At 38.2% G+C, this 12,424-nt stretch overlaps 1 protein-coding gene across 1 annotated transcript in view; it reads right to left on the bottom strand.

The window, feature by feature from the left end:
• LOC309558468 (brain-specific serine protease 4-like) overlaps positions 1-10,610 on the bottom strand; it is a gene marked incomplete at both ends in the record, with an annotated part of 39,740 nt that extends 29,130 nt beyond the window's left edge. The window contains one exon of the mRNA XM_082261539.1: positions 9,959-10,610. Coding sequence (XP_082117665.1) covers positions 9,959-10,610 — 652 coding nt within the window. The remainder of the gene's footprint in view (positions 1-9,958) is intronic.
• Between the last annotated feature and the right edge of the window lie 1,814 nt (positions 10,611-12,424).

Raw genomic sequence — 12,424 nt, 5'->3', positions numbered from 1 at the left:
AAACACACATGCTTGGAAATTTTGTACTGCGACACCAGAGGCAAAAATTTACTGTTAAAAAAAAAATCCAATAAAATAAATCAAATCAAATTATATATCTATATATATATATATATATATATATATATATATATATATATATATATATATATATATATATATATATATATACACACACACATACATATATATTATTTTGATTTTTATTATTTTTTAATCCATCTTGTATCATTACATCAATACATAAAATACAACTGAATTACATATATATATATATATTTTTTTATATATATCATAAGGTCTTCCACAAATAATTAAATGCATTTGCACATTAAGGGGAAAAAAAACCACGTAGAAAATAGCAAAAAAAAGAAAAGAAAAAGCTTTATTTATTTTATTGTATTTTATTTTTGACAATCCATTTCCATTGATACATGAATACATGTTGGGATAGTGCACAATATTATTACTTACTATTACTATTGGGTTGATGTTATATGAGTGGATCGGAATGTGACCGACCATTGTTGGAAGGTAATGTTCCTGCCAAGGTCGGTTTCCCATAACAGCATCGGTGGAGTTTATTTCCAATTGTTGTTTATTTTTGGAGTATATTATAAAACAGAGAGATGCCCTTTTTTGCCTCTGGTGTCGCAGTATAAAATTTCCAAGCATGTGTGTTTATATTTATAGGCCAGGGTTTCCAGAGGTTGCTAGGGGTTAATTGGGCAATTAATAATTTCTGCCTCCCAGATAAGTTCACACTGACACCATTGATCTTTTTAGCTATCTGGAAGGAGGAAAAGTAAAAAATAATAAAAATAAAAATAATATATATATGTGTGTATATATATATGTATATATATATATATATATAATTTGATTTGATTTATTTTATTGTATTTTTATTTTTAACAGTAAATTTTTTGCCTCTGGTGTCGCAGTATAAAATTTCCAAGCATGTGTGTTTATATGTCTAGGGGGTGGGGGATGGCGAAGCAGAAAGCTTCTAATTTGGGTGTATGTATTTTATTGCATTTTTGATAATCCATCTTTTATCATTACATCAATACATAAAATACAACTGAATTACATATATATATATATATATTTTTTTTTTTTTTTTTGATAGATCATAAGGTCTTCCACATATAATTAAACGCATTTGCACGTTAAGGGGGAAAAAATATTTTTTTATTTTATTGTATTCTATTTTTGACAAACCATTTGCATCAATGCATGAATACACGTTGGGATAGCACACAATATTATTACTTCTGTTGGGTTTTGTAGTATAGTATTCAACTACCTTTTTTGTGCAGCAGTCTCACTATTGGAAGCCAACCATGAGTTCCAGCATTTTTTGAATACATGAATTTACAACTGAAGCACTTTTTTTCTTGATAGATGATAAAGTCCTCCAAGATTTATTAAATGCATCTGCATTTTAAAGGGAGAAAAGTAAATAAAAATAATAATAATAAAAAATATATATATTTGATTTATTTTATTGTATTTTTTTTTTTAACTGTAAATTTTTGCCTCTGGTGTCGCAGTGTAAAATTTCCAAGCATGTGTGTTTATATGTATAGGGGGTGGGGGATGGTGAAGCAGAAAGTTTCTAATTCGGGTGTATGTATTTTATTGTATTTTTGATCATCTATCTTGTATCATTACATCAATACATAAAATACAACTGAGGTACATATATATATATATATTTTTTTTTTTGATAAATCATAAGATCTTCCACGAATAATTAAATGCATTTGCACATTAAGGAAAAAAAAACAAAAAACAAGTAGAAAATATAAAAAAAAAAAAAATAAATCTTTATTTATTTTATTGTATTTTATTTTTGACAAACCATTTGCATCAATACATGAATATAACTTGGGATAGCGCACAATATTATTACTTCTATTGAGTTTTGTAGTTTTTGTAGTATTCAACTACCTTCTTTGTGCAGCAGTCTCACTATTGGAAGCCAACTGTGAGTTCCAGCATTTTTTGAATACATGAAATTACAACTGAAGCATTTATTTATTTTTTTGTTAGTTCATAAAGTCCTCCAATATTTATTAAATGCATTTGCATTTAAAGGGGAGAAAACAAGTAAAAAATAAAAAGAATAAAATGAAAAAAAATATATACCTTATTTGATTTGATTTATTTTACCGTATTTGTGATCATCCATAATTGCATTACATCAATACATAAAATACAAATGACAAATGAAGTACATATATATATATATATATAATTTTTTGATAGATCGTAAGGTCTTCCATGATTAATTAAATGCATTTGCACATTAAGGGACAAAAAAGACAAGTAGAAAATAGCAAAAAAAAAGCTTTATTTTTTCTTTGTATTTTGTTTTTGACGATCCATTTGAATCAATACATGAATATAACTTGGGATAGTGCACAATATTATTACTTATATTGAGTTTTGTAGTATTGTATTTAGACATATGCCGGTTTTCGGTAATTCGATATATCGCGGTATTGCATAGCCACGGTATTGTTATTGTGGCATTTTTAAAATACAGAGTTTCTCTGCTCCTGGGTCTGACTTGTGAATTGATACATTTCAGTGAGCTGGATGACTCATTCACTCACACAGCTAACGCCTTTCAGCATTAAGTCTCCCAGTAACTATAAACAAAAATGATTACATTGTATCTTTTCCTTCCCTCTGCCAGGGAGAAAGGAAGTTTAACCGCTTAAAGACTGGACCTTTTTCTGACACTTGTTGCTTGCAAGTTAAAATCTGTTTTTTTTTTGCTAGAAAAGTACTTAGAACTAGGCTTGTGACGGTATCAGATTTTCATGCTGCGATTAATTGATTAAGGTTTTGCCACGGTATACGGTATTATCACGGTATTCTATTATTAAATTTAAATTATTAAATTTCCACCTCACTTCAATTTCATTGCTGAATTTAGGGGCTTTGGTTCACTTATGCACATTATTATATAGTCAGTCAGTACAGACTCTGTGAACCAGGCCTAAAATAGGTCATCAAGCAGTGTCTGGCCTAACTGGTGATAACTGGTCCTGGCGCTCGGCTCCGATCCGATGGCCTGGTCATTAAGAGGGCAAATCCTTGTGGTCAAGAAGTGGTTAAACCTGAAGGAGGTGTTGTTTATAAATTGCTTTACTATTGCTTTAGGCCTGGTTCACATGTATGCGGGTTGGTGGTTCACATGTATGAGGGTTGGCGGTTCACATGTATGCGGGTTGGCGGTTCACATGTATGCGGGTTGGCGGCCCACATTTGCACAGGCATAGCAGCCCATTGATTTGAACGGGCTGCTATGCCCTCATTTTCCGCAGAAAAAAGGTGCATGCAGCATTTTTTTAAAATTCAGTGGCCTTGAAATCCATCCTGCTTTTGCACCATGCGACTAACCTGCAGTTCCTGCTCTGGCAAGCTTTCTGCATTTTTTGTATACGTGGGCACGGCATTTAAAAACAGTTTGCGTGTGCAGCAAAGGCAGGTAAGTCGCATGGTGCAAAAGAAGGATGGATTTCATGGCCACTGCATTTTTTTAAATTCTGCATGCACCTTTTTTCAGCTGAAAACGCAGGCATAGCAGCTCAAGCCCATTCACATCAATGGGCTGCTATGCCTGTGCAAATGTGGGCCCCCAACCCGCATACATGTGAACCAGGCCTAAAGCAATAGTAAAGTCATTAATTGGTTAAACCTGCAGGAGGACCGGTGTTTTTATCTATTAATGACTTTACTATTGCTTTAGGCCTGGTTCACATGTATGCGGGTTGGGGGCCCACATTTGCACAGGCATAGCAGCCCGTTCAAATCAATGGGCTGCTATGCCTGTGCAAATGTGGGCCACCAACCCGCATACATGTGAACCGCCAACCCGCATACATGTGAACCACCAACCCGCATACATGTGAACCGCCAACCCGCATACATGTGAACCACCAACCCGCATACATGTGAACCAGGCCTAAAGCAATAGTAAAGTAATTTATAAACAACACCTCCTTCAGGTTTAACCACTTCTTGACCACAAGGATTTGCCCTCTTAATGACCAGGCCATCGGATCGGAGCCGAGCGCCAGAACCAGTTATCACCAGTTAGGCCAGACACTGCTTGATGACCTATTTTAGGCCTGGTTCACAGAGTCTGTACTGACTGACTATATAATAATGTGCATAAGTGAACCAAAGCCCCTAAATTCAGCAATGAAATTGAAGTGAGGTAGAAATGTAATAATTTAAATTTAATAATAGAATACCGTGATAATACCGTATACCGTGGCAAAACCTTAATCAATTAATCGCAGCATGAAAATCTGATACCGTCACAAGCCTAATTGTATTCAACTACCTTCTTTGTGCAGCAGTCTCACTATTGGAAGCCAACTGTGAGTTCCAGCATTTTTTGAAAACATGAAATTACAACTGAAGCATTTATTTATTTTTTTGTTAGTTCATAAAGTCCTCCAATATTTATTAAATGCATTTGCATTTAAAGGGGAGAAAACAAGTAAAAAATAAAAAGAATAAAATTTAAAAAAAAAACATATACGTTATTTGATTTGATTTATTTTATCGTATTTTTCATCATCCATCATTATATTACATAAATACATAAAATACAAATGAAGTACACATATATATATATATATATATATATATATAATTTTTTGATAGATCGTAAGGTCTTCCATGATTAATTAAATGCATTTGCACATTAAGGGACAAAAAAACAAGTAGAAAAAAAAAAAAGCTTTATTTATTTTATTGGATTTTGTTTTTGATGATCCATTTGAATCAATACATAAATATACCTTGGAAAAGCACACAATATTATTACTTCTATTGAATTCAACTACCTTTTTTGGGGAAACTTGTGAAGGGAACCAGTGATCAAGTAGTTATAGCACCAACATCCCCATAAATGAAGAAAAATGAAAAGGGACAATTCTAGGACTAAAGTATCAAAAAATATTCATAAATATGACAATAAAAGTACATAAAATCCAAAAAATGTTATTGGTTCAATCCTAAAAAACACATCGAGACAAATGAAAAAAGAGTGAGTTTTTACATCAGGAAGCTTTTAAATCAGGAAGTTTTTACATCAGGAAGTAAACATGGCTAAAACTCCTGTCTGCACTTGATGCTGACCGGTTTCGCCGGGGTGTGGCTTCTTCAGGGAGAATGCCAAACTCATCATTACTACTAATACACAAATCAAAATTAAAACACCAGAATACATTGTATATGGGACATGTTATACACAAATCATGCCTATGTCCAAAAATGTGCACCAAGAAAGGGGCAATTCATACCTGTGGCATGACGCAAAAACTGTAAGTTAAGGTTGTGTGAGCCTAAGACTAGGAGCCAGGAACATGCGGCAGGGGTGTGAAGCCCAGTGGTCACTCCTGGTGACTATATATATATAATTTGATTTTATTTATTTATTTTTTTTTAAATAGTACATTTTTTTTTTTTTAACAGTAACAATTAATAAAAGCAACATACAAAGTGTTTGTAGAGAAGGACATGAATATGAAGAGATAATCTTGTAGTTACATATATTCGTTCAGTATAACTTATTACAAATTCGTCTAGTTTAGCCTATCATCAGTTTAACATTTTATTCCAGTAAGTTCAGGTGTACCCATCCACCCATGCCTTCCAGTTCTTATCAAAGAGAATACAGGATGCCTTCCTGGAAGCCAACATCCTTTTCCTAATGGTACAGTAGTTAAGGTTTAACCTGAGAGACCACTTTGGATGGGTTTGGTGTCACGTCCTCCTTCCAGTGTTTGGTTATGACCAGTTTGGCCGCTGGTAATATATGGATTATGATTGTTCTAAAGGAGTTAGAATATTTTTCGATGCCAATGTGTAGGATTTCCAGTGCTGGGTCTGGGGATGATAATATACCAGAAGTCTTTGAGAGGAAGGAGTTAGGATATTTTTCGATGCCAATGTGTAGGATTTCCAGTGCTAGGATATTTTTCGATGCCAATATGTAGGATTTCCAGTGCTAGGTCTGGGGATGATAATATACCAGTAGTCTCTGAGAGGAAGGAGTTAGGATATTTTTCGATGCCAATGTGTAGGATTTTTAGTGCTGGGTCTGGGGATGATAATATACCAGTAGTCTCTGAGAGGAAGGAGTTAGGATATTTTTCAATGCCAATGTGTAGGATTTCCAGTGCTAGGTCTGGGGATGATAATATACCAGTAGTCTCTGAGAGGAAGGAGTTAGGATATTTTTCGATGCCAATGTGTAGGATTTCCAGTGCTAGGTCTGGGGATGATAATATACCAGTAGTCTCTGAGAGGAAGGAGTTAGGATATTTTTCGATGCCAATGTGTAGGATTTCTAGTGCTGGGTCTGGGGATGATAATATACCAGTAGTCTCTGAGAGGATCTGAACAATCTTCCTCCAGTAACTTGTGAGACTTTTACAGGTCCAGAATACATGGTAGATGTTAGCTGGTTGCCTGCATTTCCTCCAACAAATGGGAGAGTACGAGGGGGAGAATTTTACTATTTGTTGTGGGGTTCTATACCATCTTGCCACTATTTTTAGTGTTAGAGCCCAATGGTTTGGGCAGTGTGATGCTATATGAGTGGATCGGAATGTGACCGACCATTGTTGGAAGGTAATGTTCCTGCCAAGGTTGGTTTCCCGTAACAGCATCGGTGGAGGTTTTTTTTTTCCCAATTGTTGTTTGTTTTTGGAGTATATTATAAAACAGAGAGATGCCATTTTTTGCCTCTGGTGTCGCAGTATAAAATTCCCAAGCATGTGTGTTTATATTTATAGGGCAGGGTTTCTCCACCAGGGTTATGTGGAACCCTAGGGTTCCTCCAAAGGTTGGTAGGGGTTCCTTGAGCAACTGGCAATTTCTGCCTCTCAAGACAAGTTCCCACTGGCACCATTCATCATTTTAGCCATCTGGAAGGAGATAATTCTTCACAATGACCACCAGTGTAAGGACCATTCTTCCCACTGACCAACACACCGATGTATCATGAGTTGTAGATATAGTGATTTTTATCAGCGGTTCCCGGGAACCCGAAAGTGTTTTTTTTAAGGGTTCCTCAGTGTTGGAAGGGTTGGGAAAGACTGGTATAGGGTGTTGGGGATGGCAAAGCAGAAAGCTTCCAATTCGGGTGTATGTATTTTATTATACAGTGCCTTGCGAAAGTATTCGGCCCCCTTGAACTTTGCGACCTTTTGCCACATTTCAGGCTTCAAACATAAAGATATAAAACTGTAATTTTTTGTGAAGAATCAACAACAAGTGGGAAACAATCATGAAGTGGAACAAAATTTATTGGATATTTCAAACTTCTTTAACAAATAAAGAACTGAAAAATTGGGCCTGCAAAATTATTCAGCGCCTTTAAGTTAATACTTTGTAGCGCCACCTTTTGCTGCGATTACAGCTGTAAGTGGCTTGGGGTATGTCTCTATCAGTTTTGCACATTGAGAGACTGAAATTTTTGCCCATTCCTCCTTGCAAAACAGCTCGAGCTCAGTGAGGTTGGATGGAGAGCGTTTGTGAACAGCAGTTTTCAGTTCTTTCCACAGATTCTCGATTGGATTCAGGTCTGGACTTTGACTTGGCCATTCTAACACCTGGATATGTTTATTTGTGAACCATTCCATTGTAGATTTTGCGTTATGTTTTGGATCATTGTCTTGTTGGAAGACAAATCTCCGTCACAGTCTCAGGTCTTTTGCAGAATCCATCAGGTTTTCTTCCAGAATGGTCCTGTATTTGGCTCCATCCATCTTCCCATCAATTTTAACCATCTTCCCTGTCCCTGCTGAATAAAAGCAGGCCCAAACCATGATGCTGCCACCACCATGTTTGACAGTGGGGATGGTGTGTTCAGCGTGATGAGCTGTGTTGCTTTTACGCCAAACATAACATTTTGCATTGTTGCCAAAAAGTTTGATTTTGGTTTCATCCGACCAGAGCACCTTCTTCCACATGTTTGAAGAGAAAGACAGGCGCCACTGTAGTTAGCCAGAAAAGTTTATTGCACAATATACATAATAACTTACACATAGGTAAGCTTCAGTCCGTATGGCAGCGTCTCCAGCGCACAATCCGGCCGTCCACCGGCCCGGAGGTGACGTCACAGGAAGCTGGTCAAAGAACTTGGTTACACCGGAAGCCGCAAGTGGAACGCAGGCTCCTGGAAATGACGCAACGCGTTTCGGAGCATGCGCACTCGGCTCCTTCCTCAAGCGTAAATGACTGCCACCTGGTGCCAGGTTTAAATACAGCAGTCTACGATCAATTAACATGGAAATCAAGACGAGGGGCGGCGCAATACTCTGCAGGACCAGCTACACCGCCAGCACTTCTGGAGAGTACGCACAATACTTTTGGATAATACAATGGATTTCATACTGGGGCTTATTCATGTACAACAGCTTTAAACAAACAATATACACTAAAAATGTTAAAACGTCCTCAACGATAGATGCATTGGAACATGACTAACACGCCACAAAACTAGGAGGGGAAATACAATTAAATATATATACACATATGTCTCTCTGTACCTAGGTACAAAGGAAAAAAGGCTTACCTTATAAATAAGGGAAACCATAGGCTCCGAGGATCATGTACTCCCAAAAGGAATTCATTTTCCATGATCCATAGTACATTATAAAAATATATAAGCACATAAATGTGCCGGATAGCTAAAAGACAAAAGACAAGATTCTAAGAACTGTAAAAATACTTTAAAATACATACACATATATATGCATGTGTATACACACGCACATATATATATATGTATGTACCCATATGGTACCTACAAAAGGGAATAACTAGGAAGGAAAAAATGATAAGGAATAAGGGGGGGGGAAAGAAGGGGGAGGGGGGAAAAGAAGGAAAAAGGGAGGGAGGGGGAATAAAAAGAGGGGGGGGGAGGGGGGAGGGAGGGAAAAGAAAAAGGGGAGGGGAGGAGGGGGAGGGAAAAAGAGAAATTAGAGTAATAAAAATGCACTGACTCACAAAATAGTATTAATATCTAGCTCCTCGTTCAGTCCCCCGGGAGCTAGAACATTCAGGGCGTATATCCAGTAAGTTTCCCTACTGCACAGACGCCTGAACCTCTCAGCCTCAGAGGTACCTTTTGGAATCGCCTCAATTACCCAGACATATAATCCCTCAGTAGACTTATTATGGTGTTGAAGGAAGTGCCTGGGGACGCTATGGTGGTCTTTACCCTCCTGAATATAGCGTCGGTGCTGACTGAACCGTGCTCTGAGAGTCCGTATGGTCCTGCCAACATAGTGCAGGCCACACGGACATACCAGGCAATATACCACGAATTCAGACGAACAGGTGTGGAATTCATTAATTCCATACCTGTTGCCTCCAATCACGAAGTCCTTCTGTCCATGCTTAACATATTGGCATGTCAAGCTTTGTATTTTACGACACTGGTACATACCAGTGACGTTAAAAAAGGTCAGGGACGGGGAAGCATATTTTTTGGATTTGAGTTTACTAGGTGCGATTTTTGTTTTTATGTTGGGGGCCTTTCTATATGAGAAACGGGGTTTGTCCGGAAGTACTGCTTTTAGATGAGGATCTTGGAGTAAGAGTGGCCAATGTTTCTTTACCACTCGCTCCATTTGTCGGTGGTGATTATGGAATTGAGTTGTAAATCTCATCTGCGTGCCATCAGACCCAGTCTTAGTACACTTAACGGTCTGTGGCGCTATATATTGGGTGAACGCCTGCTCAACAATGGTATCTGGGTACCCTTTTTCCAGAAATTTTTGTTTGAGGGCCGTGCCTTGCACTTTATAGTCCGAGGACTTAGTGCAATTATGTCTAAGTCTACAGAATTGGCTTTTCGGGATATTGTCTAACCAACGGGGATGGTGACAACTCTGGTAATGCAGCAGGGAATTGCCTGCAGTTGGTTTTATATAGTTCTTGGCCAGTATTTGCTGGTTATCATGGTGAAGGTCCAGATCAAGGAAAGCCAAATAGTCAGGATCAATCACAGAGGTGAACTTCAGTCCCATATCGTTGTTGTTACAGTGGGAAACGAAGTTCAAAACCTCTGCGGCCTCTCCATCCCAAATGATGACGATATCGTCAATATATCGTCCGAAAAACACTATATGTGGAGTGTAGGGGTTATTATTCAACACATATCGAGTTTCCCAATGTCCCATACGGCATACGATGGCATACGATGGAGCGAAATTGGCTCCCATCGCCGTGCCCGTGATCTGTAGATAGTAGTCGTCATTGAACAAAAAGTAGTTATGTGAAAGACAAAACAGAGTGGCTTGCATTATGAAGTCAGCCTGTTTGGGGTGAATAGTGTCATCCTGACTGAGATAGAACTCTAGGGCCCTCATGCCAACTGCATGTGGGATAGATGTGTACAGAGATTGTACATCTAACGAGACCCACAAATATGTTGGCTCCCATGTATACGGAGTAAGGAGCTCTAATAAATGTATGCCATCCCTGATGTAGGAGGGGAGCTCTTGGACTATAGGCTGTAAGAATATATCGATATACTGCGAGAAGCCACTTGTGATGCTATCCATCGCAGCAACAATAGGCCTACCGGGGGGATTAGTTGTGCACTTATGCACTTTAGGTAAGTGATAAAAATATGGAGTATGAAAATAATCCCTAAAAAGAAAAGACATCTCGGTTTTTGAGATGATACCATTCCTCAAGGCAGTAGTAGCTAAAATCTTTGCCTCAACTGTGTATTCGGGTAGTGGACCCCAAGCGTCTAAAGAAAAGAAAACACGGCGCAGAGGACATAGGGGAAGAGGAAATAGATCAAAATGCCCGAGTCAGGAAAATGAGATGCCAACAGTGAGGATCTTTAATTTATCTACTTGTGAACTCACCGCCAATGATCGGGCTATACTTAGCCGTGGCCTCACCTTTGCCCCTACTACCAAACCCAATCCGTTTCAAATATTTAAGGATTTGAACAAATTTATTCACAACCTGACGTTAAAGAGACATTTTTCTTTAAAATCAGCTAAGGCGCCTACATACAATGATACTGAGTGTGTCTTGAGCACCCAGTTATCAGACCAGTCATCTAGTGTAGATACGGAAGTAGCTTTAGCCATGTTAGAGGAGTTGTATATGGAAGGTAATGCACCCTGGGAGGGACAGAGTGAGATTGATGTTGAGGAATTTTTACTTACTCAGCATCTTCCCAGTTCCCCCCCCATGAGGCATACGCAATTAAAACCTAAGTCCAATTTCTACCCTACACACTCCAAAGGCCCGTGTATAGAAACTTTTTACCGCATTGTATATTCTGACCTCTTAGATATGTGCAAAAAAGCTAAGAAAAGTAATAATGGCAAATATGGTTGCAATTTAAGTAAGGTGGAGAATGTGGCCCTTAAACATTAATGTCCAATACTAATATTATCATTAAGCCTGCGGACAAAGGCGGTAGTGTCGTCGTACAGAATAAAAGTGATTATGTGAATGAGGCCAATCGGCTACTATCCGATGGTAACACATACATGAAACTCAATAAAGATCCACTACCCGAATACACAGTTGAGGCAAAGATTTTAGCTACTACTGCCTTGAGGAATGGTATCATCTCAAAAACCGAGATGTCTTTTCTTTTTAGGGATTATTTTCATACTCCATATTTTTATCACTTACCTAAAGTGCATAAGTGCACAACTAATCCCCCCGGTAGGCCTATTGTTGCTGCGATGGATAACATCACAAGTGGCTTCTCGCAGTATATCGATATATTCTTACAGCCTATAGTCCAAGAGCTCCCCTCCTACATCAGGGATGGCATACATTTGTTAGAGCTCCTTACTCCGTATACATGGGAGCCGACATATTTGTGGGTCTCGTTAGATGTACAATCTCTGTACACATCTATCCCACATGCAGTTGGCATGAGGGCCCTAGAGTTCTATCTCAGTCAGGATGACACTATTCACCCCAAACAGGCTGACTTCATAATGCAAGCCACTCTGTTTTGTCTTTCACATAACTACTTTTTGTTCAACGACGACTACTATCTACAGATCACGGGCACGGCGATGGGAGCCAATTTCGCTCCATCGTATGCCAATCTCACCATGGGACATTGGGAAACTCGATATGTGTTGAATAATAACCACTACACTCCACATATAGTGTTTTTCGGACGATATATTGACGATATCGTCATCATTTGTGATGGAGAGGCCGCAGAGGTTTTGAACTTCGTTTCCCACTGTAACAACAACGATATGGGACTGAAGTTCACCTCTGTGATTGATCCTGACCATTTGGCTTTCCTTGATCTGGACCTTCACCATGATAACCAGCAAATACTGGCCAAGAACTATATAAAACCAACTGCAGGCAATTCCCT

The sequence above is a fragment of the Pelophylax lessonae genome (assembly GCF_965119305.1).
Source record: "Pelophylax lessonae genome assembly, chromosome: 6".
Lineage (NCBI taxonomy): Eukaryota > Metazoa > Chordata > Amphibia > Anura > Ranidae > Pelophylax > Pelophylax lessonae.
This window is presented reverse-complemented; position numbering and strand designations above follow the sequence as displayed.